Source organism: Podarcis bocagei (genome assembly GCF_964188305.1).
Source record: "Podarcis bocagei genome assembly, chromosome: 14".
Taxonomy (NCBI): Eukaryota; Metazoa; Chordata; class Lepidosauria; order Squamata; family Lacertidae; genus Podarcis; species Podarcis bocagei.
In genome coordinates, this window is record NC_138139.1 from 48,828,303 (window position 1) to 48,850,141 (window position 21,839).

The window sequence follows — 21,839 nt, forward strand, 5'->3', positions numbered from 1 at the left end:
AAACTCGCCATCTCTTTGCTCATAATGCATCGCCACATAACCACCCTCTGGGGAGCGTGTCGGGGCCTTGAGCTCATCTTCCGTTGCTTATCCTGCAAGCTAATGACACCCTGGAGCTTGCAGGCCGAATCTTAGCCTCTAACTCCCATTCCTCCCGAATCCTGGCAATTATTCAGTTGACAGGGACCCCAGGGAAGACCTGGTTGGAGCTTTTCAGCACAGAGCAGAAACACCCTGGCGGCAATTGGGGTGAGCAAGCGCCCTCATAGCTGTGGGCTTCCTCTGGTAGTTAATGCAATTGCCTTCAGGCCTGGCTCTGCAGAGTTCCGCTTTATGCAAACACATTTCGTAAGACAACCATACATCTCAAGGAAGCCTCTTCTGTTTAACCCAGCCGTTCCATTAAGACTATCCCATTAGAATCCCATTAGACTCCAGTTCGCTTTTGGCTGCAGGCCGGCCATTATTTATCTGCTTCTATTCCGTTTATGGATGCTGTGGGATTTAGGAGGATGGGTTTGTAAAAAAAATACTGTGTTGGGGGTGTTAATGGGATCGCCTTCTAACAAGGCTTGGGTTTTCAGTTCCCACCCTCCACAAAAGAATAAGGTAAAGGTAAAGGGACCCCTGACCATTAGGTCCAGTCATGGCCACATGACCCGGAAAGCTGTCTGTGGACAAACACCGGCTCCCTCGGCCTGAAAGTGAGATGAGTGCCGCAACCCCAGTCGCCTTTAACTGGACTTAACCATCCAGGGGTCTAAAAGGTAAAGGTAAAGTACTCCTGATAGTTAAGTTCAGTTGCAGACGACTCTGGGGTTGCAGCACTCATCTCGCTTTATTCGCCAAGGGAGACGGAATACAGCTTCCGGGTCATGTGGCCAGCATGACTAAGCCGCTTCTGGCGAACCAGAGCAGTGCACGGAAACGCCGTTTACCTTCCCACCGGAGCGGTACCTATTTATCTACTTGCACTATGACGTGCTTTCGAACTGCTAGGTTGCCAGGAGCAGGGACCGAGCAACAGGAGCTCACCCCGTCACGGGGATTCAAACCGCCGACCTTCTGATCGGCAAGCCCTAGACTCTGTGGTTTAGCCCACAGCGCCACCCGCATCCCTACAAAAGAATAAGAGCCTTCATAAATCAGAAAGAAGGTCCATCTAGGTTATAGCTGAGGAACCTCCATCCCGCTAGCCAGATTTCACCTGCCAAACCTCCCCATTGGCCCACAAAGCTATTTCCCCAAAGCTGCAGCCACCTGGCCTCATACCTGATGTCATCTGTGGCATCAGGTGTGCGGCAGGTAGAGCTGTACCTGCAAATGTTATCTGGGGAGCAGGGAGTTCCACCCCCCTTGGGTAGTATCTCCCCTGCCATATGCGGGGACGTCGCAAGGGGGTTTTAGGGGGTGCGGTCCACCCCAGGTGTCATTCCTGGAGGGGGTGACAAAATCCCCTTGGACGGATCAGCGTGGCAGCACTCACACCCCTAGTGGGTAGATTTTCACAATTGGTGTGATCGTCGTTGCTAAAATCTGCCCCCTGATTGCGCAAATATGCCTAGCAATCAGCCTGGCACCCCCCTGGTGGGCAGTTTAATGAGATCGGCGGTTGAATTTTCACAATCAGCAAGCAGTGCTCGCACCCCAGGCTGGCAGTGCTGCACACCAGGAATATTTGCACAATCAGTGGGCGGGTTTTCAGGACGGCGATTGCGCCAATTGCGGAAATCCACTTACTGGGGATGCGAAACTCCGGCCACCGATCGCATAAAGCTTATCAACTCTAGGGTACCCTTCCTTTAAAAAGTTCAACAACTCTGGGCAACGTTCCCCAAAATTGCAATGTTGGGGGTTTGACAAAAAAAAAATTCACACCGGGTACCACCTGACCTTGGTATGCCTCTGGCCATATGACTCTCTAACCCTGATGTCAGATGATTGGCAGGTGGCGATTTCATCAGACCTACTGTTGTTCTATTAGAGTTGAAAACAGTCTTCATTTTGTTTAGTTTAAGTTAATGGTATATTAGTGGCAATAATAAAAACAGGAGAATCATTTCCCTCCATAGTTATTTGCTCAATTAGTTCTTTGCTGATATTCGCAATTCCATAAAAGTTTTGTCTTCTCCTTCCCCCCCTTCTCAGATAAAACCAATCTATATTTTTGTTGTTCTTTTGGGTTGGGTTGCAACACTAGGAAACACCCAGCTGCAAAGAAAAAAAAGCAGCCTCTGGAATTATTGCCAGATTCTGAATTTCTGTGAAATTATCTTTGCTCCCTGGGAACAGACTCTCCTCATTTACAAAACCATGTGACACTCCTCCCAAAACTACTCAGTTCCAACATGGGAATGTTCTTTTTTATCTTCACGAGATATGAAAGTATTTCTTCACCTATTTTACTTTTCAGTAACATTTATATTGGGGATGCGGGTGGCGCTGTGGGTTAAACCACAGAGCCTAAGACTTGCCGATCAGAAGGTCGGCGGTTCGAATCCCCACGACGAGGTGAGCTCCCATTGTTCGGTCCCTGCTCCTGCCAACCTAGCAGTTCGAAAGCACGTCAAAGTGCAAGTAGATAAGTAGGTACCACTCCGGCGGGAAGGTAAGTGGCGTTTCCGTGCACTGCTCTGGTTCGCCAGAAGCGGCTTAGTCATGCTGGCCACATGACCCGGAAGCTGTACGGCGGCTCCCTCGGCCAATAAAGCGAGATGAGTGCCGCAACCCCAGAGTCAGCCACGACTGGACCTAATGGTCAGGGGTCCTTTTTAACATTTATATTGCACCTTTCCTCAAAGGAACTTGTAGTGGCATGCATAGTTCTCCTTCCCCCCCCCTTCCATTTTATGCTCACAACAACTCTGTGAGGTAGGCCAGTCTGTGTGACACTCTGACTGGCTCCCAAGGGAAGATTTGAACCCCAGTCTCTCCCAGATGCTAGTCCAGCACTCGATTTGCTACACTAAATGACAGGGATGCACTATGGGACTAACAGCGGCTTCTTATTGTTTTCCTCTATCTTTTCCACTCCAGGCGTTTGATCATTTCATCTTTGCCTTCTTCGCTGTGGAGATGGTCATCAAAATGATAGCTCTGGGAATCTTCGGGCAGAAGTGTTACCTAGGAGACACGTGGAATCGCCTGGACTTCTTTATCGTAATTGCGGGGTCAGTAGACAAATTGCTCATCAATCAGTGTTGTGGGCTGGAAGAGAAAGTGGTGTAAAACTTGTATCTATAGGAGGGGGGGCATGATTTAAAAGCCCATCAATTTTGCTTGCTTGTCTCAGGGCCTAAGCAGAAATTACTTTAACCGGGTAGCAAGATGCTGCTTCTGTTGCGGGTGTTTCTGTGTACTTCCGGCTGATGCAATTCTCAGCTATATTCTCTGCTGTTTTCTGAAACCCTGGAGAGTGACTGGCAGCCAGAGTATAAGGCAACTGCCTATGCTCTTGAGGATCCACCCTGCTTTAAGTCCTATAGTTTCTGAGAAAGGGTGGCAAATATTAAAAATGAGTCAAGCGCTCTCTTAATCACTGCACCACACTGGTTCAAAGATCTAAAACGTATGAGCATCCAAATTAAAATGTCTATTTGTTTGCTTGTTTTTAAGCATCCACAAAGCTCAGGCAACTATGGGATGAAATGATTGGCATGTTTTTCCTGTCCTTAAGTTTTACTCTCTGCCACCCCGCCACCCTGTCCTCTAAAACGTCAGTCACCCCCTTGATAATGGAGCTATTTCAGTCCCCAGAGGGATAAGGAAGTGAGTGTTGAATGTGCAGGACCCAATTTTACCCTTTTGGTGTCCTCGAGTCAGTTAATAGAGCGACGAGTGCTTGTGGTATCAGGCAAAAGGCTGCAGTAACCAGGGCAGTTCTGATGCAAACAGAGTCTCAAACTGGCATGAAAGGACGGAACTGGATACTTTCTGCCCAGCACCTCTGTGTGGAGTAGACAGCTAAGTGTTCCCCATAAGCAAGACACAGGCAGCCTTATCAGATAAACTTCCTCTGACTTTGATCATCGGGACAGCTAAAAGCAGGCACTGTGTTCGCCCAGCCTGGTATCAAAGGTCAAATCTGCATATCCTTCATTTTCTAGACAGCTTTTAATTAAATCTCTATGCTGCCCTTCCTCCCGTAAGAACATAAGAAGAGGTTGCTGGGTTAGGCCAAGGACCTATCTGGTCCAGCACAATGGTCAACAATATGCCCCTCTTCAAAGCCCACAAGCAAGATCCAAGCGGAAGATTGCTCTCCCCTACTATGGTTTCTGGGACACGGGTGGTGCTGTGGGTTAAACCACAGAGCCTAGGGCTTGCCCATCAGAAGGTTGGCGGTTCGAATCCCCACGACAGGGTGAGCTCCCGTTGCTTGGTCCCTGCTCCTTCCAGCCTAGCAGTTTGAAAGCACGAAGTGCAAGTAGATAAATAGGTACTGCTCCGGCGGGAAGGTAAATGGCGTTTCCGTTCACTGCTCTGGTTTGCCAGAAGTCATGCTGGCCACATGATCCAGAAGCTGTACGCTGGCTTCCTCGGCCAGTAAAGCGAGATGAGCGCCGCAACCCCAGAGTCGGTCACAACTGGATCTAATGGTCAGGGGTCCCTTTACCTTTACCTTTACCTTTACCTTTACTAAGGTTTCCAACAATGGATATTCAAAAGCCCTACTGCCTCTTAGTGGTCAAGAGCGGCGTAGTGGTCAAGAGCGGTGGACTCCTAATCTGATGGACCGGGTTCACTTCCTCGCTCCTCCACATGCAGCTGCTGGGTGACCTTGGGCTAGTCAAACTTTTCTGAGGTTTCTCAGCCCCACTCACCTCATAGATTGTTTGTTGTGGGGGAGGAAGGGAAAAGGAGATTGTTAGCTGCTTTGAGACTCCTTAGGGTAGTGAAAAAGCGGGATATCAAATCCAAACTCCTCCTCCTCCTCCTCCTCCTCCTCCTCCTCCTCTTCTTCTTCTTCTTCTTCTTCTTCTTCTTCTTCTTAACAGCAGAGGCAGACCACAGACCTCTTGGCTAGTAGCCATCAATAACCCTCTCCTCCATGAATTTGTCTAATCCTCTTTAAAGCCATTAAGTTGGTGGTCATTGCTGCCTCCTGTTGGAGGGAGTTCCATGGTTTAACTATGTGTAGAGTGAAGAAGTGCTGTGCTTTGTCCAATAATAATAATAATAATAATAATAATAATAATAATAATAATAATAATTTTTTATTTGCCACCCATCTGATTGAGTTTCTCCAGCCACTCTTGGCAGTTTCCAGAAAAAAATTAGAAACACAATAAAGCATCAAACATTAAAAACTTCCAATATTCAGCTTCATTGGGCATCATTATATAGGTATTACCCATGCTCACTAGAAAAGAAGTGGGGAGACTTTTTGCAGCTTGGGGGCCACATTCCCTTCAGTGGGGGGCCACACTCCCGTGACGTGCAGGGCCAGAAGTGAAAGCGAGCAGAGGAACAAGTGATTACCTTTGTACGGTGGGGAAAGGTTTCTGCTTACGCACTCAGCTCTGGGTCCAACAAGAGACCTTCTCAGAGTTCAGGAACACATTCCAGCCAAGCAAAAACACAGAGCTGGTGAGGGATGGGGCCTGAGGAGAGGGGGTTTAGCTAGGGGTGGGGATGGTCCAGAGAGCCAGAGGCAAAGGCCTAGGTAGGGTTGCCAGGCCAGGAGCATCGCAGACCCAGAGATTTCAAAACCCAAACCCAAGACCCCAGGATGGCATTAGGCGTTGTCTGTGCTCTCTGAGACCACTGAGCCCTGGAGATGGAGGTTAATTGGGAGAGCGGCAGAAGCAAAGAGCTAATTCCTAGGTGCTGAGGTCCCTTTGTTCCCCCAGTAAAATATTGTAGTGGGCTGGGGGCCCCAAAGATTATAGGCATTGCCATTCAAATGTAATTTTGTAATTGACTATGTGAGGAAGGGTCCTCCCCCTATATATTTTTTCAAGCTGGCACGCTGGGTGGAGGACAGACCCTACCCCCATCCCCGAGAGTGTTTTGCAGTAATTTGCAGCCAGTTCTTGAGAAGCTGCAGCTTGCAAGCTGCATGCCCAGTCTCCTCAATAATCATCGTAATCATTCAGCATATTATTATTAAGGGATTCCCACCCACCTGGAGATCCAAGAACGCACACATCCTGTCACATGGAGGGGACCAGGCAAGCCTAGAGGCTTCAGGTCATTTCTGGAGGTTCTGGCAGCCCCAGGGCTAGATGCCTGAATTTGGCCCCCAATCCTGAGGCTCCACACTTCCGCATGAGAGGGCTCTCTCAGCCTGGCCAAATAAAAAGATGATAAACAGATAAATAGCTGCATCCATTTACGGTGGAAGCGGTAATAAACTGGGACTGTCGCCAGGCAGCTCTTCAGGATCCTACGATGTTTGCACAATGGTTTTAGACAATAGCTTGTATTATTCCTGGAAAGCCGACTCGGTTCACACACCTGGCTCTTGGCTCCTGGCCTGTTCGCTCCAACTGGCAGGTGGAAATTGGTGTTTGTGATATATATTTCCTTGCTAGGTGGCCCTTGAATCAGCTCCAGTTGTTTCTCTCGTGTTCTGCAGCGTGGCAGCGGCAAAATAAATCCCAGGCGCTTGGTTTCAAAACGCTGAATGCAGATGTGGCAGGATTATCTGGAAAGCATATTACGCCATCACATGGAAGCCAAAAAGCCCTGGAAAACACCCCACAAGACCTGTGATTCCATTCCAGAGAATGCTTTCTTTGGTATATATCCCCACTGCTAGAAAATGGACAGAAATTGCTACTGATGAATGCATTTTTTTCCTCAGGCCATATTCTGATCCTAAGGGCATCTATGGTTCTTCTCTTCTCCATTTTATCCTCACAACCACCTCATTGGTTAAGCCAGGAGAGGCAGTGACTGGGCCAAAAGGTCACATCCAGTGAACCTCATGGCCAAGTGGGAAATTTGAACCCTGGTCTCCTGGGACCTACTCCAGTACTCTAACCACTGCGCCATGCTTGAAAGGTGATTGAGGGTGATGTGAGTGTGTTTTTCTTTCCATGAAACATTTCTGCAGCCTCCCCAGGTGGCGTAACTGAAATGCTTCATCGGCGGAGTTACTGTATGGCATCATCCTCTGAGCTTTCAATTGACAAATTAAACTATTTCCACATAAATCATCATAAGATCTAAAATAAAGGACAAAAAATAACAACCCCAACAGCAACAACACCTCTCCTCCCAAAAAACCCTCAATCCCGCAGCCCAAGAGTCTGTTCAGCAGCCTCAGCTTTTGTAGCTGGAGTCAGTCCAGGCTCCGCCCTCCCAAACCAGATGGGGAAAGGCCTGCAGGGCAGAGAACAGATCTTCCAGGACTCACAGCCAAGTGAATGGAACTACATGGGCTAATCTATATTACTAATCTAATTGTCAGTTTCCCCTTGACACCAAGAGGCTCAAGTTGTGTTTTGTTTTTCATCTAATTTTCATTAATGATATTTTATTGAATGTAGCCAAGCGTTTATGCGGAGGTGGGTGCTTACTTAGAATTAAGTGTCCATTGTGTCCAATGGAAATTCTTCTGTTATAAGGAAGCATCCATTTCCGCAGTGGTTCTCAACCTGTGGGTCCCCAGATGTTGTTGGACTACAACTCCCATCATCCCTGCTAGCTAGGGGTGATGGGAGTTGTAGTTCAACAACATCTGGGGACCCACATGTTGAGAAAGGCTGGTTTAGAGGATGTTTGAGAACTTCATTCTCACCTGTATATCTCTCTGTGTGTGTCTCTCTCTTTCTCTCCAGCATGATGGAATATTCCTTGGATGGACACAACGTCAGCTTATCTGCCATCCGTACTGTCCGTGTACTCAGGCCTTTACGAGCCATTAACAGGGTGCCAAGTAAGTCCATTGCGCCATTTGCTTCGCTTTCCCCCCTGCTCTCCAATGAGATGAAGAAAATTAACATCAGGATCCAAGTCTTCTAACTGGGTCTCTCTTTTCCCTTGTTCCTTGATCACTTGGCTGAAGGCAAAACAAAAATTAAAAATGCAAGCAGAGCCCTGCTGGGTGACGCCAGTGGCCCATAAGATCCAGTATTCCTGTTCTCACAGTGGTGACGCCCATATGCAGGAACTGAGCACAACAGCAGTGCTCTCGCAACCTTGTGATTCCCATAAACTGGTCTATACAGGCAGGCTGCTTCCCAAAGTGGAGGCAAAACATAAGCTATTTGGGCTAGCAGCCCTTGATAGCCCTCTCTGCCATGAATTCCCCAAATCTTTTAAAGACTTCCAATTTTGGTGGACGTTGCTGCCTCCTGTGGCAGGGAGTTCCATAGCCCAAGTACACTCAGTGTCTTTTGTCTGTCCTGAATCTTCAGGCGTTCATAGAATCATAGAGTTGGAAGGGATTTCAAGAATCACCTAGTCCCATCCCCAGCAATGCAGGAATCAGCTTAATTGGATGTCCCCAAATCCCAGTGTTATGAGAGAGGGAGAGAAACCATCTCCCTGTCCATTTTCTGCACCCTGTGACTTATTTAAACACCTCTGTCACATCCTCCCCTTACAAGCAAGCAAAATGTACCTATGGGACCCTCATACCTACAGGACTGCTTCTCCCGGTATGCCCCACGGAGGACCTTAAGGTCCATATATAGCAACACCCTAGAGGTCCCGGGCCCTAAGGAAGCCAGATTAGCCTCAACCAGAGCCAGGGCCTTTTCAGCACTGGCTCTGGCCTGGTGGAACACTCTGTCTCATGAGACCAGGGCCCTGCAGGATCTGATTTCTTTCTGTGGGGCCTGTAAGACAGAGTTGTTCTGCCTGGCCTTCAACTTGGAATCAATTTGATTCCCTTCCCCTCTTCTTTTTTCCTTTCTCCTCCTGTGATGGAGGAATTCCTATTTGGGGACTTCCCTGGCTTTTTTCTGGCCCATGTAGGACCAGTCTGGATAGTTACCCTTGGTGAAGACTTGACGTTTTCATCCCCCAAAAAAGTTTTTTATTTGAGTTTCCATTGAAATGAGGCTGTATTTTAATGTTTTAATGTTGTATTTTAATCTTGTTTTTAAGTTGTATTTCAATCAATATGTTTTTATATCGGGTGTTAGCCGCCCTGAGCCCGGTCTTGGCTGGGGAGGGTGGGGTATAAATAAAATTATCATTATTATTATTATTATTATTATTATTATTATTATTATTATTATTATTATTATTATTAAAATAGGTAATTGCATTGAGTGGCCAGTCATTTTAATGTTACTTTTGTACTGCTTTAAATGTTTTTTTATCACTGTACACTGCCCTGATATTGTATGAGAGTGGCCTTTGATACCATCGACCATTACATCCTTCTGGACCGTCTAGAGGGGCTGGGAGCTGGGGGCACTGCTATACAGTGGTACCGCTCCTTCCTCCTGGGCCGTGTCCAGAAAGTGGTGGGGGTGGGATGAGTGTTCAGACCCCTGGGCTCTCACTTGTGGGGTGCCTCAGGGTTCCCTCCTCTCTCCCATGCTTTTTAACATCTACAAGAAACCACTGGGAGAGATCATCAGGGAGTTTGGGCTGGGTGTTCATCAGTATGCAGATGATACCCAGCTCTACCTCTCTTTCATATCGGAACCAGTGAAGGCGGTGAAGGTCCTGCGTGAGTGTCTGGAGGCGGTTGGAGGATGGATGGGGGCTAACAGATTGAGGTTGAATCCTTATTGTGAGCCAGGTTGCACATTGTTGTCTACCCCAGATTGAGGTTGAATCCTGACAAGACAGAAGTACTGCTCTTGAGGGATAGGGGGTAGGCGGGTATGGAGGACTCCCTGGTCCTGAATGGGGTAACTATCCCCCTGAAGGACCAGGTGTGCAGCCTGGAAGTCATTTTGGACTCACAGCTGTCCATGGAGGTGCAGGTCAATTCTGGGTCAAGGGTGGGTTAGGTTGAGACAAGAGTGGCAGACCTCAAAGTCACCCACTGGTCTTCATCACAGAATAGGGATTTGAACTGTGTCAAGCTAACTGCTTTGTGGTATAGTAGTGTTTCTTCAAACTTGGTGCTCTGCGGAAAATGCTGGAGTTCAAACCCATCATCCTTGACCATTGACCACACTGGTTGGGGCTGATGGGAGTTGCAATCCACCTGGAGGGCACCAGCTTGGGGAATGCTGCTATACTGTCTTAATCAATAGGGGTGAGACTTCTTAAATCTAGCAGCTAAAGAGTGGGTGATTTGCGCCAGCCTTCCCCAACCCAGTGCCCCCTCCCCAGGTGTCACTGGACTACAAGTCACATCATTCCTGGTCATTGGACATTCTCACTGGGAGTTGTAGTCCAGCAATATTTGGAGGCCACCAGGCTGGCCAAAGCTGGTCTGTGCTAATAAGAGGGGGGAGTGAGCACATGTAGGAAACTTTTGATGGTTTTTAGACCTCTCTGCAGACTAAATGTTGCATTATGAGGGGGTTGGACTAGATGACTCCCTTCCAGCTCTACGAGACTATAATTCAATTCTAGTCTGCTTGCTGGCCCTGAATGGCACCTGGGTACTTGCTTCCAGCTTCCTTTATTTATTTCCTCCTTTGGGTCTTTTCTTTGAAGATGAGTGATGGCTTTAGGAAGGGAGCGTTGTCATAAATATGCACCTCAGCTATTTGTCTCTGGGTTAACATTGGGGGAATTTTTTTAGCAACCTTAATATTTGTTTCTCACTGTTATGTATTATTCTTCTGCAGGGGACAAGGCCGGGGGAGTGAGGGAGAGAGACAGCCCCCAGTAAAAACTAAAAATACTAAAAAGCAGCTTAAAAACATGAAGAGCTGCCTTAGAGCAGTCCAGGCTATAGGTCAGTCCTACTCAGAGTAGATCCATTGAATATAATGGACATCATGTAGGGTTGCCATATTTTGAAAAACAAAAGAAGAGGACACATTTGCCGACTTCTACTTCTAACTATGGACTCTACCCGTGAAAAGGAGGGCATGTCCTGGGAAAAGAGGACATATGGCAACCCTACGAGGGCTTACCCAAGTCTTTGTGTGTCAATGCAAGCACCTTGAATTTGACTTGGAAGCACCAGCACAGGCCTCAGAGAACTGGTGTAAGTTGTGCCCACCAGGGTCTGCATTCTGCAGACATTGCAGCTTCTGAACAGTCTTCAAGGGCAGCCCCACATAGAGTGCATTACAGTAGCCATGCGCACAGCAGTGTGCACTCACCCACACCATTGGAGTTTGTATATCTGAAGTTTCAGCATTCCTGCGTTCCCAAGGCTATTGCCAGCTCAGCCTCTGTGTTTGCAGGGAAATGTTGCCGCGGCGGTGGGGGCATCAACGGCAAAGGCGAACCAAACAGGGTCTGTCTGCTCTCGGAGATTTGAGTGGGCCTTAAGCCCCTTCTATGATTTGCTTCAGCTGCGCCTGTCTTCAATCCAATTTGGAAGATAAGCCCACCAGTTGAATTCATTTCCTGGTAGCGATGGCACGCTGCCGAGTGATCCTTTCCCGATATGCTAATATCTCCTCTGAGCTCTTTTATCGCTTTTTGGTGGAAACCTTCATCTGCCAAGAGCTCGTGTAATTGCAGAAAAATAATCAGGTGCCCGTAAGAAACGATTTTGCCTGCTCTTTCACTTTGTTTCAAAAAGGTATTAAATTGTCTGGGGCTCCCAGTAGTAGCCATCTACCTGTAAAGCTCTGACGGTGAAGAATACATAGGGACTGGAAGCTAATTCCAGTGTGCCCAGTACTGCTGAGGGTTAGACTCCATGTGGGTAGTGGAAATATTTTGAAGGGCCTCTTCCAGTCCAAAGCGAGGTAATTCAGCACCCTGGTCAGCTCCCAGAGGACTGCTCTAGCGAACCTGGGAAGATGTTGTCCCAGCAATGGCTTGGGGTCACTTGAAGCTTTTAAGAAGTTGTCAGGGCTTCACTCTGCTGTGACTCCACCCCTTAGTAAAGCTATTTGCATATTGGAGGGGCCTATTCTGCAGCCACAAAGAGCAGCATTCAAAGGAAATTTAAAATTATAAGTGGGATTGCAGCACAAATACTTCCGAACACTTTTATGGATTCCTTTTTAACTTTTTTTCCCCCACCAATAAAACTAATGTACAGTGGTACCTTGGTTCTCAAACTTAATCCGTTCTGGAAGTCTGTTCCAAAACGAAAGCATTCCAAAACCAAGGCACGCTTTGCCATAGAAAGTAATGCAAAATGGATTAATCCGTTCCAGACTTTTAGAAACAACTCCTAAACCAGCAATTTAACATGAATTTTATTAACTAACGAAACCACTGATCCATAAAATGAAAGCAATAAACAGTGTACTGCAGTCACACAATCAATCAATCAGTAGCTCAGGCATCCCCAAACTCGGCCCTCCAGATGTTATGGGACTACAATTCCCATCATCCCTGACCACTGGCTCCAAAACATCTGGAGGGCCGAGTCTGGGGATGCCTGCAGCAGCTGAACTGGGTTCCACACAGTCACAAAAACAAAATGAAAAGAACCCCAAAAACAAAAAGGCAAAATAAATAGCAAAACCAGACAGAACTCAGTGTAGCACTCAAAACGGAGCACATTCTGCTTCCAAAAAAAGTTCGCAAACCAGAACACTTACTTCTGGGTTTGCAGTGTTTCGGTTCCAAGTTGTTTGAGTACCAAGGCGTTTGAGAACCAAGGTGCCACTGTATACTGCATAGAGGTTTTGATTTTTAAAATAATCAAGTGGGGTGTGTTACAGTTGGTTTCTAGCAAAAGCAGCCTTTTCACTGCAGTCTCATTGTAGAGCATTTTAAATTTTGGTGCCAAAGGGCAGGGGGGCCACTGCTTTGATCTGCCCACCTGGATCCCCCACTGGCTGCACCTGATTGTATTAGTTGGTGGAGGCTGACAGCAATAAATTTGCTGCAGAGACTGACTGCTAAAAAAGAAAAATGTCCTTGCAGCAGAGGCATTGTCTCCACTCAGAATTGTTCTTGGAAACACCTGGGTGAAGAATCCCTACAATTTGTGTGTTTGGCAGGGCGCTTAGTTTTTCTAAGGGTGGAGGAAGAGAAGTTTCCTCTAGCTTTACTCTTTTTTCCCACTCTTAGTTTCATTGACTGCTCAAAACCCACTTCAGAGAGATAGATAGATAGATGGTAGATAGATAGATAAATAGATAGATAGATAGATAGATAGATAGATAGATAGATAGATAGATAGATATAGATAATAGATAGATAGATAGATAGATAGATAGATAGATAGATAGATAGATAGATAGATAGATAATAGATAGATGAGATTGACGATAGATAGATAAGGGAGAGAGAGATGATAGATAGATCAATAATAATAATAATAATAATAATAATAATAATAATAATAATAATAATAATTTATTTATACCCCGCCCATCTGGCTGGGTTTCCCCAGCCACTCTGGGCGGCTTCCACTAAAATACAATAACCTATTAAACATTAAAAGCTTCCCTAAACAAGGCTGCCTTCAGATGTCTTCTAAAATTTTGGTAGTTTTTCTCCTCTTTGACATCTCGTGGGACGGCGTTCCACAGGGCAGGTGCCACTACCGAGAAGGGCCTCTGCCTGGTTCCCTGTAGCTTTGCTTCTCGCAGTGAGGGAACAGCCAGAAGGCCCTTGGTGCTGGACCTCAGTGTCCGCGCAGAACGATGGAGGTGGAGACGCTCCTTCAGGTATACTGGACCGAGGCCGTTTAGGGCTTTAAAGGTCAGCACCAACACTTTGAATTGTGCTCAGAAATGTACTGGGAGCCAGTGTAGGTCTTTCAAGACCGGTGTTATATGGTCTCGGCAGCCACTCCCAGTCACCAGTCTAGCTGCCGTATTCTGGATTAGATAGAAAGATAGATGAGTTAGATACATGAGAGAGAGAGATGATAGAGATAGATGATAGATAGATAGATAGATAGATAGATAGATAGATAGATAGATAGATAGATATAGATATAGATAGATAGATGATATAGATAAATAGATGATAGATAGATAGATGATAGATAGATAGATGATAGATAGATGATAGATAGATAGATGATAGATAGATAGATAGATAGATAGATAGATAGATAGATAGATGATAGATAGATAGATAGATGATAGATATAGATGATAGATAGATAGATAGATAGATAGATAGATAGATAGATAGATAGATGATAGATAGATATAGATAGATAGATAGATAGATAGATAGATAGATGATAGATAGATGATAGATATAGATGATAGATAGATGATAGATAGATAGATAGATAGATAGATAGATGATAGATAGATAGATAGATGATAGATAGATAGATAGATATAGATAGACAGATATAAACCTGGCAAAATATAGTGCTTTTTTCAGCCTAATACCTCCTAATCATATTTTCCCCATGTGGAACATAAGAAGTTGCCTTATACAGAGTTGGGCCATTGTCCAACTATATTGTCAATACTGACCAGTAGCAGCTCTCCAGAATTTCAGAGAGGAGTCTCTCCCACCCCCACCTGGAAATGCCAGGGATTATACCTGGGTCCTTCTTTGTGCATCTCAGGTGTTCAGATTTAACTGTGCACCTTCTGCTTGCGAAGGAGGTGCTCTACACAGAGCAGATCTCAAGTGTCAGGGAACTGCCATCGGAGCTAGAGGCGGAGGGAAGGCTCCAGAGGGATGCCGGAGAGGGTCCCAGTAGGGAGAGAGGCAGCCCATTTGCTGGGGAAGGAAATCAGCGTAACACCAGTGGAGAAGGGGGGCAGATGGGGGAATCGGAGAGGAGGCTCCAAGACTCCTCGCCGGATACCAGCGGAGAGAGTACGGGTCCTCCACTGCCCACACCCTCCCTGCGCAGAAGGCTTCCACGCAGGGAGACTAGGCGGAGACTAGGCGTCAAAGAACTTTTGTGCTGGAAGAAGTTCAAGAAACGCCCACTGACGGATTCTGCCAGCGACTGAAACAGCCACGAAGCTAGAGGCTGTTCAGTCAGAAAGGGTTCAACCAGGTAACCTAGCCAGGAGTGGCGGCAACTTACGCACGAGCAACCCTTAAACCCATTACATCAAGGCACCTGAAAATACCTTAAACTGAGGCTCAACCAAGAAGAGACTAGACTGATCCGCCATTGGGTTATTTCCTTTATTTGCATCTCATGTGGGGAACCTTGGGTGGTGATTGCCCCGAATTCAGGTGGCTTTAGAAGGAATATTGGACAAATGCATGGAGGACAAGGCTAACAAAGGGTCCTAGCCATGGTGGGTGGCTTCTCCCTCCACTTTTCAAAGGCAGTAGTGCCTCTGAACACCAGTTGCTGGAGAAGGCAGGAGACAAGAGAGCTGTTGCAGTCATGTCCACCCTGCAGGTTTTCCACAGGCATCTGGTTGGTCACTGTGAGAACAGGATGATGGCCAAGATGAGCCACTGGCCTGATCCAGCACGGCTCATCTTGAGTTCTTATGCTCTTTAGTTTTCCTTTCTTCCTTTTGATGTGGTCTCACACTGAAGAAAAGAGGGGCTTTTTTAAGGAGTAATTGACAATGACAAAGGAGGCAAAGTGAGGATTGCTCAGCAGAAGAAAGAACAGGAGGCTTGTTGAGAGATTGCAGCCGAGCCAAAATGGCCCACTGTCTCCAAATTGGGCCACTAATTGGCACGGGGGAGGAATTGAAGCCAGCAAAAAGCTCGGTAGGGCAGAGCTCTCAGGAGGATGCCACTTTGCAAAGAGAAGCCTTTCAGCAGGATGAAACATCCCTGCAAAGTCTTTATTGCCACCAGCAGATTCACCAGGCACATTGATTGGCACCAGAGGGTAAGAATGCTCCCACCCAAAGAAAAGTCATTTTCCATAAAGTGCTGCGGTCACCAAAACTTTTCTTCCCTCCTTTGGATGACCTTTATAAGGCTGCATCTGCACCAAACATTTACCGTATTTTTCGCTCTATAAGACACACCCGACCATAAGACGCACCTAGTTTTAGAGGGGAAGAACAAGAAAAAAAATATTCTCTCCCTCTCTGCGCAGCGCCTCTCCAGCGAAGCGAAGTCAGGAGAGCAAGAGGGGTTGGTGCGCACCGACCCCTCTTGCTCTCCTGGCCTCAGGTTGCTTTTGCTGAAGCCATGGAGCCTGCATTCGCTCCATAAGATGCGCACACATTTCCCCTTACTTTTTAGGAGGGGAAAGGTGCGTCTTAAAGAGCGAAAAATACGGTAGATGGCTTACTCCTTAGCAGCACCGGGTAACATGGTGTGACGACGGCACTCGCCTGACCTCCCAACAGCTGTTTACACAAGGGGAGAGTTGCTTTTGGGCTCAGGTCTCTGCTTGCAGGTTTTACCACAGGGTATCTGGGTGGCCAGTGCAAGAAAAAGATGCTGGACAAGATGGGAACACTCCGCTTATGTTTTTTTATGGCCGGGGGTGGTGGTGTGGCTGGGGAAGAGGGCTGAGGACCAGAGAGGGGACTACATTCATCCCTGAACCTCTCTGCTCCTGGCTTGGGAGGTACTGAGGTGTGAGCTACCCGATTAGCTAAGAGATGTTTTGCTTGCCCCACTGCAACAAAAACATGAAAGCAGGCTTAGAATTGCTGCTGTTCGTTCATTTGCTTTTTCACAACGGCTGCTCGCCGTCCCCTTTGACGCGGGGCTTAGTTCCACCGTTGAAAACAACAGCAGGTCATTCCAGTGCCAAGCAGCATCTCGGCAGCGATCGGGGTTGCGGACTGCAAGGGTATAATGAATCCCAGATAGCATCAGCCATCCAGGTAATCCCTTCTGATCCCCCAATTCGCAGGCAAAGCCTTAACATTCACTCGCTGTCTCTCTCTCTCTCCTGGCCGGTTCTCATCTAAATTACTTTGCCACCCTGCTCTGCTTCTACCAGGAGGGGCTTGCTTCCCTCCCACCATCGCCATGGGTTGAGTTGTACCCTTGACAAAGGCGGCCAGTCGTATCGCCCAAAGGGTGGCAAGGGAAAATATGTCAACAAACAAATTTAGTCCTAATCCAGGGGCAGCCAAGGTTCTGCCACCCGAAAGTTGTTTTTGGATTACACTTCCCATCATCTGTCATGGACTGGTTGGACGCAGAGCAATAGTGGGAGGAACCAGCTGAGGAACACTCAAAGGAAGAAGGCACAGAGCCCAGGGAGTGGTGGTGGGACAATGATGAGTGGTCAGAAGGAGAAGACAGGCATTGGAAGCTGAAGAAGGCAACAGCACTTAGTGAGCTGGGAGAGTCTGTGGCAGACAGCAGTCCAGAATTAGAGGTGGAAGCAGAAGCAGGCTGGTGGGAGGAAGGAAGCTGAGAGGCTGAGATGGGACAGGCTGGTGAAAAGTTCAGGTGTTTCCTGGTCCTGCTGCAACAAACTTCCCTCGCTAATGCAGATGTGTGTGTGTTTTAAATGTGCTTTAAATATATGCAGGCCTGGGTCACAGGAGCTGTGCATCTGAACCAAGCGGATCCTGGAAGGATCTGCCGAATCTTTTTATCAACCGCTGCCTGCCTGCTTCGTGCCCTCCCTTCATCTCCCTTTTTCCTTCTCTCTCTCTCTCCCCAGGTATGCGCATACTCGTCACCCTGCTGTTAGATACTTTGCCTATGTTAGGCAACGTCCTTCTGTTGTGCTTCTTTGTCTTTTTCATCTTTGGGATCGTCGGGGTGCAGCTGTGGGCTGGGCTGCTGAGGAACAGATGTTTCCTAGACACCAATTTTCAAATGTAAGTACTCGGAAGTCAATCGGCCATCTCCTCACATCTGCCCATGTGCTCTTGTGTGTTTAATTAGAGTTGGAAGGGATGCCCCCCTGCAATGCAGGAATTGCAGCTAAAGCATCCCTGACAGATGGCCATCCAACCTGTGTTTAAAAACCTCCAGCCAAGGAGAGTCCGCCACCTTCCGAGGGAGACCGTTCCACCATCAAACAGCTCTTACCCTCAGAAAATCCTTCCTAACAGAATCTTATTTCTTGTCCCTATGTATACTGCCACCTGAGGCAGTCCACTCACCTTGCCTCATGGGTGGGCCGGCCCTGACAATTAGAGTGCTTAGAGTGTTAGACTAGGATCCGGGAAACCAGGCTTCAAATCCCTCACTTGGCCATGAAGCTCACAGGTTGTGACTGTGGTCCTCTCAGTTTCAACTATCTAAAAGGCTTGTTGTGGGAATGAAATGGGGAGAACCGTCTACACTACGGGACTAACCCGTAACACTAACTCTCGTACCTACGGGACCGCCTCTCCTGGTATGTCCCACGGAGGACCTTGCGGTCTTCAAACAAAAACATCTTGGAGGTCCCGGGCCACAGGGAGGTTAGGCTGGCCTCGACCAGAGCCAGGGCTTTTTTGGCCGTGGCCCCAATCTGGTGGAATGCTCTGTCACAAGAGACTAGGGCCCTGCGGGACTTGACATCTTTCCGCAGGGCCTGCAAGACAGAGCTATTCCATCAGACCTTTGGCCAAGGCACAGTCTGACCCCCTCCTTCTGTAATCCTCAGAGAACTCTAGCCCAATGGCGGCCATTAATTTGATTCTGAAATGATTTTAGAATGAATTGATTTTAGAATGCTGTGTTACTTTTATTGTTGTTAGCCGCTCTGAGCCCGGCTTTGGCTGGGGAGGGCAGGATATAAATAAATTACTACTACTACTACTACTACTACTACTACTACTACTACTACACCACCTTGAGGAGCTCCATGGAGGACAGGTGGGATATCAATGCAATAAGTTAGTTAGTTAGTTAGATAAATAAATAGAATTAGTTGGCTGTGCCTGTGGCAGGCTCTAGGGTCATATTAACATCATACATTTAAAGCACTAATCATCCATGGCTTCCCCCAAAGAATTCTGGGAGCTGGAGTTCCTTGGGGCTGCTAAGAGCCCCCTTATTTCCTGCACAAAGCTACAATTCCCAGTGTAGTTCAGCAATCAAGCCCTTTTCCCAGGGAACTCTGGGAACTGTAGCTTCACAAGAGGAATAGGGGATCTCCTAACAACTCTCAGCACCCTCAACGGATTACAGCTCCCATAATTCTTTGGGGGAAGCCTTGACTGTTTAAAGCGCCATTGTAGTGTTTTAAATATATGGTGTGGATGACGCTTACATTTCTGCCTGTGATTGGCTCTTAATCCACCTACCGTTGGTCTCTCTGACTTCGGCTCTACCAATGGGCACCAGTCATCGCTGGCCAATTGTCAGCTTTCGGTTGCCAGCTGCCCAGTGTCAAATGTCAGGTGTTGTCACCGGAATCTGCTACACAACTCACTAGAACCCCTCTCTCTGCTTTCTTCTCCCTGATCAGCTTCGATCTTCCCCCATTAAAACACCTCCAGGGTATACATTTGTCTCCATAACTCACACTTCTGTCGGTGCACTCGTTTCTGCCACAACCCATAAACAGATTTTCCACTTTGCCATGCTCTTTGAAGAAATGTTTGGAAAGAGAGGAGAGTTTGGGTATCTAGTGAATGCCAGGGGACAGTCCTAAATAGTATTGCTTTGGTTGTCAATTAAAACTCCAAAGCTTCGGAGCTTAGTGGTGCTGTTGGCAGCCTGGGGTGCTCTCCCCACACAGTTAAGTTTATTTTTATTACTAAGACACTGCCCGGCAGTATAAAAATGTAAACAGAGAGTTCCAGGCGGCTTTGTGTGTTTAAGCGAAAGGTGTTTGGAGGGCTGCCTAATTTCCTCCTCCTGACTTGGATTGCATCTGATGTTTGGGCTTCTGAGAAAGACTGTCCAAGCCTGAGGAGAAGGGCTTTTTTTGGCCTGCAGGCCTCATTCCATGCTAGGGGGGTCGTTGGGAAAGCAACTGGAAATGAAGCCACCAATGTCCTAATGCCATTACAGTGGTACCTTGGTTCTCAAACTTAATCCGTTCTGGAAGTCCGTTCCAAAACCAAAGTGTTCTACAACCAAGGTGCGCTTTGCCATAGAAAGCAATGCAAAATGGATTAATCCGTTCCAGACTTTTAAAAACAACCCCTAAGACATCATTTTAACGTGAATTTTACTATCTAAGAAGACCATTGATCCATAAAATGAAAGCAATCATCAATGTACTGTACTACAAAATAAATAAGACTGTATTGTAGATGGTAAAAATTAAAATTTAAAAATTTTCTTACCTGTGCTGATGATAGTCATTGTTTGGATGGGGGGCTTTTATCCATTTCCGCAGTCACACAATCAATCAATCAGTCAGTCAGTCAGTCAGTCAGTAGCTGAACTGGGATCCACACAGTCACAAAAACAAATTAACTGAAAAAGCCTCAAAAACAAAAAATGCAAAATAAATAGCAAAAACAAAAGCACCAAATATAAGCTCTGAATATCACCTCAGAACACTGCAATCGGAAACGGAAGGCTTGAATTACAATGGGGGGGACGCAAATTAGCAGCGCAACAGGAAACACGGGGGGACTCAAAACTGAGCACGTTTGGCTTCCGAAAAAAGTTCGAAAGCTGGAACACCTACTTTCATACAAGAACCCATGGACTTCCAATGAGGCTGAAAGTTGGGAGATCCAGGGCAGATAAAACGAAAGTGCTTCTTCATGCAGCAAATAGTTCAAATATGGAACTGTCTTCTGCAGGAGGCAGTGATGGCCATCAACCGGGATGGCTTTTAAAGAGAATTCAGCAAATCCATGGAGAATAAAGTGATCAGTGGCTACTAGCCATGACTGCTATGTTCTTCTTTCATGGTGGGAGGCAGCAGTGTTTCTGAATACCAGTTTCTGAAGACCACAGGAGGGGAGAGGGCTGTTGGGCTCAAATGATCTCCCCACAGCACAGCATCTTGTGCCAATTTGTTTCCTGAAGACCAGCTCACTTTTTGGAGTGACATTTGCTGGAAGTGACTGAGGCATTTCCAAAGAACCATTAGCAGCCATTTGGGCACCATCTCTCTGTTTTCCAGCTGCTGGTAGCATTTTATGAGGCGCTGGAGAGAGTCTCAGTTTGCCCATTAAAAAGCCTGGTTCATTCCAACACCCTGCGCATTGACCTCTAGCAAGGGCAGCATCACATGTGCCAACTCTATGGGGCTGAGGACAGCTCAGCTTCCCCTCCACCCCAAATATGAGGGGACAGGGCTGAGCCCCTCCAATCTAGAAGAAGGCCTCCCCGGGCCTCATGGCCAACTCCCAATGCACATGACATCACACATGTGTGTTGCACGTGTGACGTCATGTACACAGAATCATAGAATCATAGAATCATAGAATCATAGAATCATAGAGTTGGAAGAGACCACAAGGGCCATCGAGTCCAACCCCCTGCCAAGCAGGAAACACCATCAGAGCACTCCTGACATATGGTTGTCAAGCCTCTGCTTAAACACCTCCAAAGTAGGAGACTCCACCACACTCCTTGGCAGCAAATTCCACTGTCGAACAGCTTTTACTGTCAGGAAGTTCTTCCTAATGTTTAGGTGGAATCTTCTTTCTTGTAGTTTGGATCCATTGCTCCGCGTCCGCTTCTCTGGAGCAGCATAAAACAACCTTTCTCCCTCCTCTATGTGACATCCTTTTATATATTTGAACATGGCTATCATATCATCCCTTAACCTCCTCTTCTCCAGGCTAAACATGCCCAGCTCCCTTAGCCGTTCCTCATAAGGCATCGTTTCCAGGCCTTTGACCATTTTGGTTGCCCTCCTCTGGACACGTTCCAGTTTGTCAGTATCCTTCTTGAATTGTGGTGCCCAGAACTGGACACAGTACTCCAGGTGAGGTCTGACCAGAGCAGAATACAGTGGCACTATTACTTCCCTTGATCTAGATGCTATACTCCTATTGATGCAGCCCAGAATTGCATTGGCTTTTTTAGCTGCCGCGTCACACTGTTGGCTCATG

The 21,839-nt window shown here is 47.1% G+C and overlaps 1 protein-coding gene across 3 annotated transcripts in view; it reads left to right on the forward strand.

Moving 5' to 3' along the window:
• CACNA1H (calcium voltage-gated channel subunit alpha1 H) overlaps positions 1 to 21,839 on the forward strand; it is a 398,455-nt gene that overhangs the window by 214,356 nt on the left and 162,260 nt on the right. For all 3 annotated transcript variants that reach the window (XM_081169320.1, XM_081169322.1, XM_081169321.1), the window contains exons 4-6: positions 3,037 to 3,170; positions 7,788 to 7,885; positions 17,540 to 17,699. In XM_081169320.1, the coding sequence (XP_081025446.1) occupies positions 3,037 to 3,170; positions 7,788 to 7,885; positions 17,540 to 17,699 (392 nt within the window). The remainder of the gene's footprint in view (positions 1 to 3,036; positions 3,171 to 7,787; positions 7,886 to 17,539; positions 17,700 to 21,839) is intronic.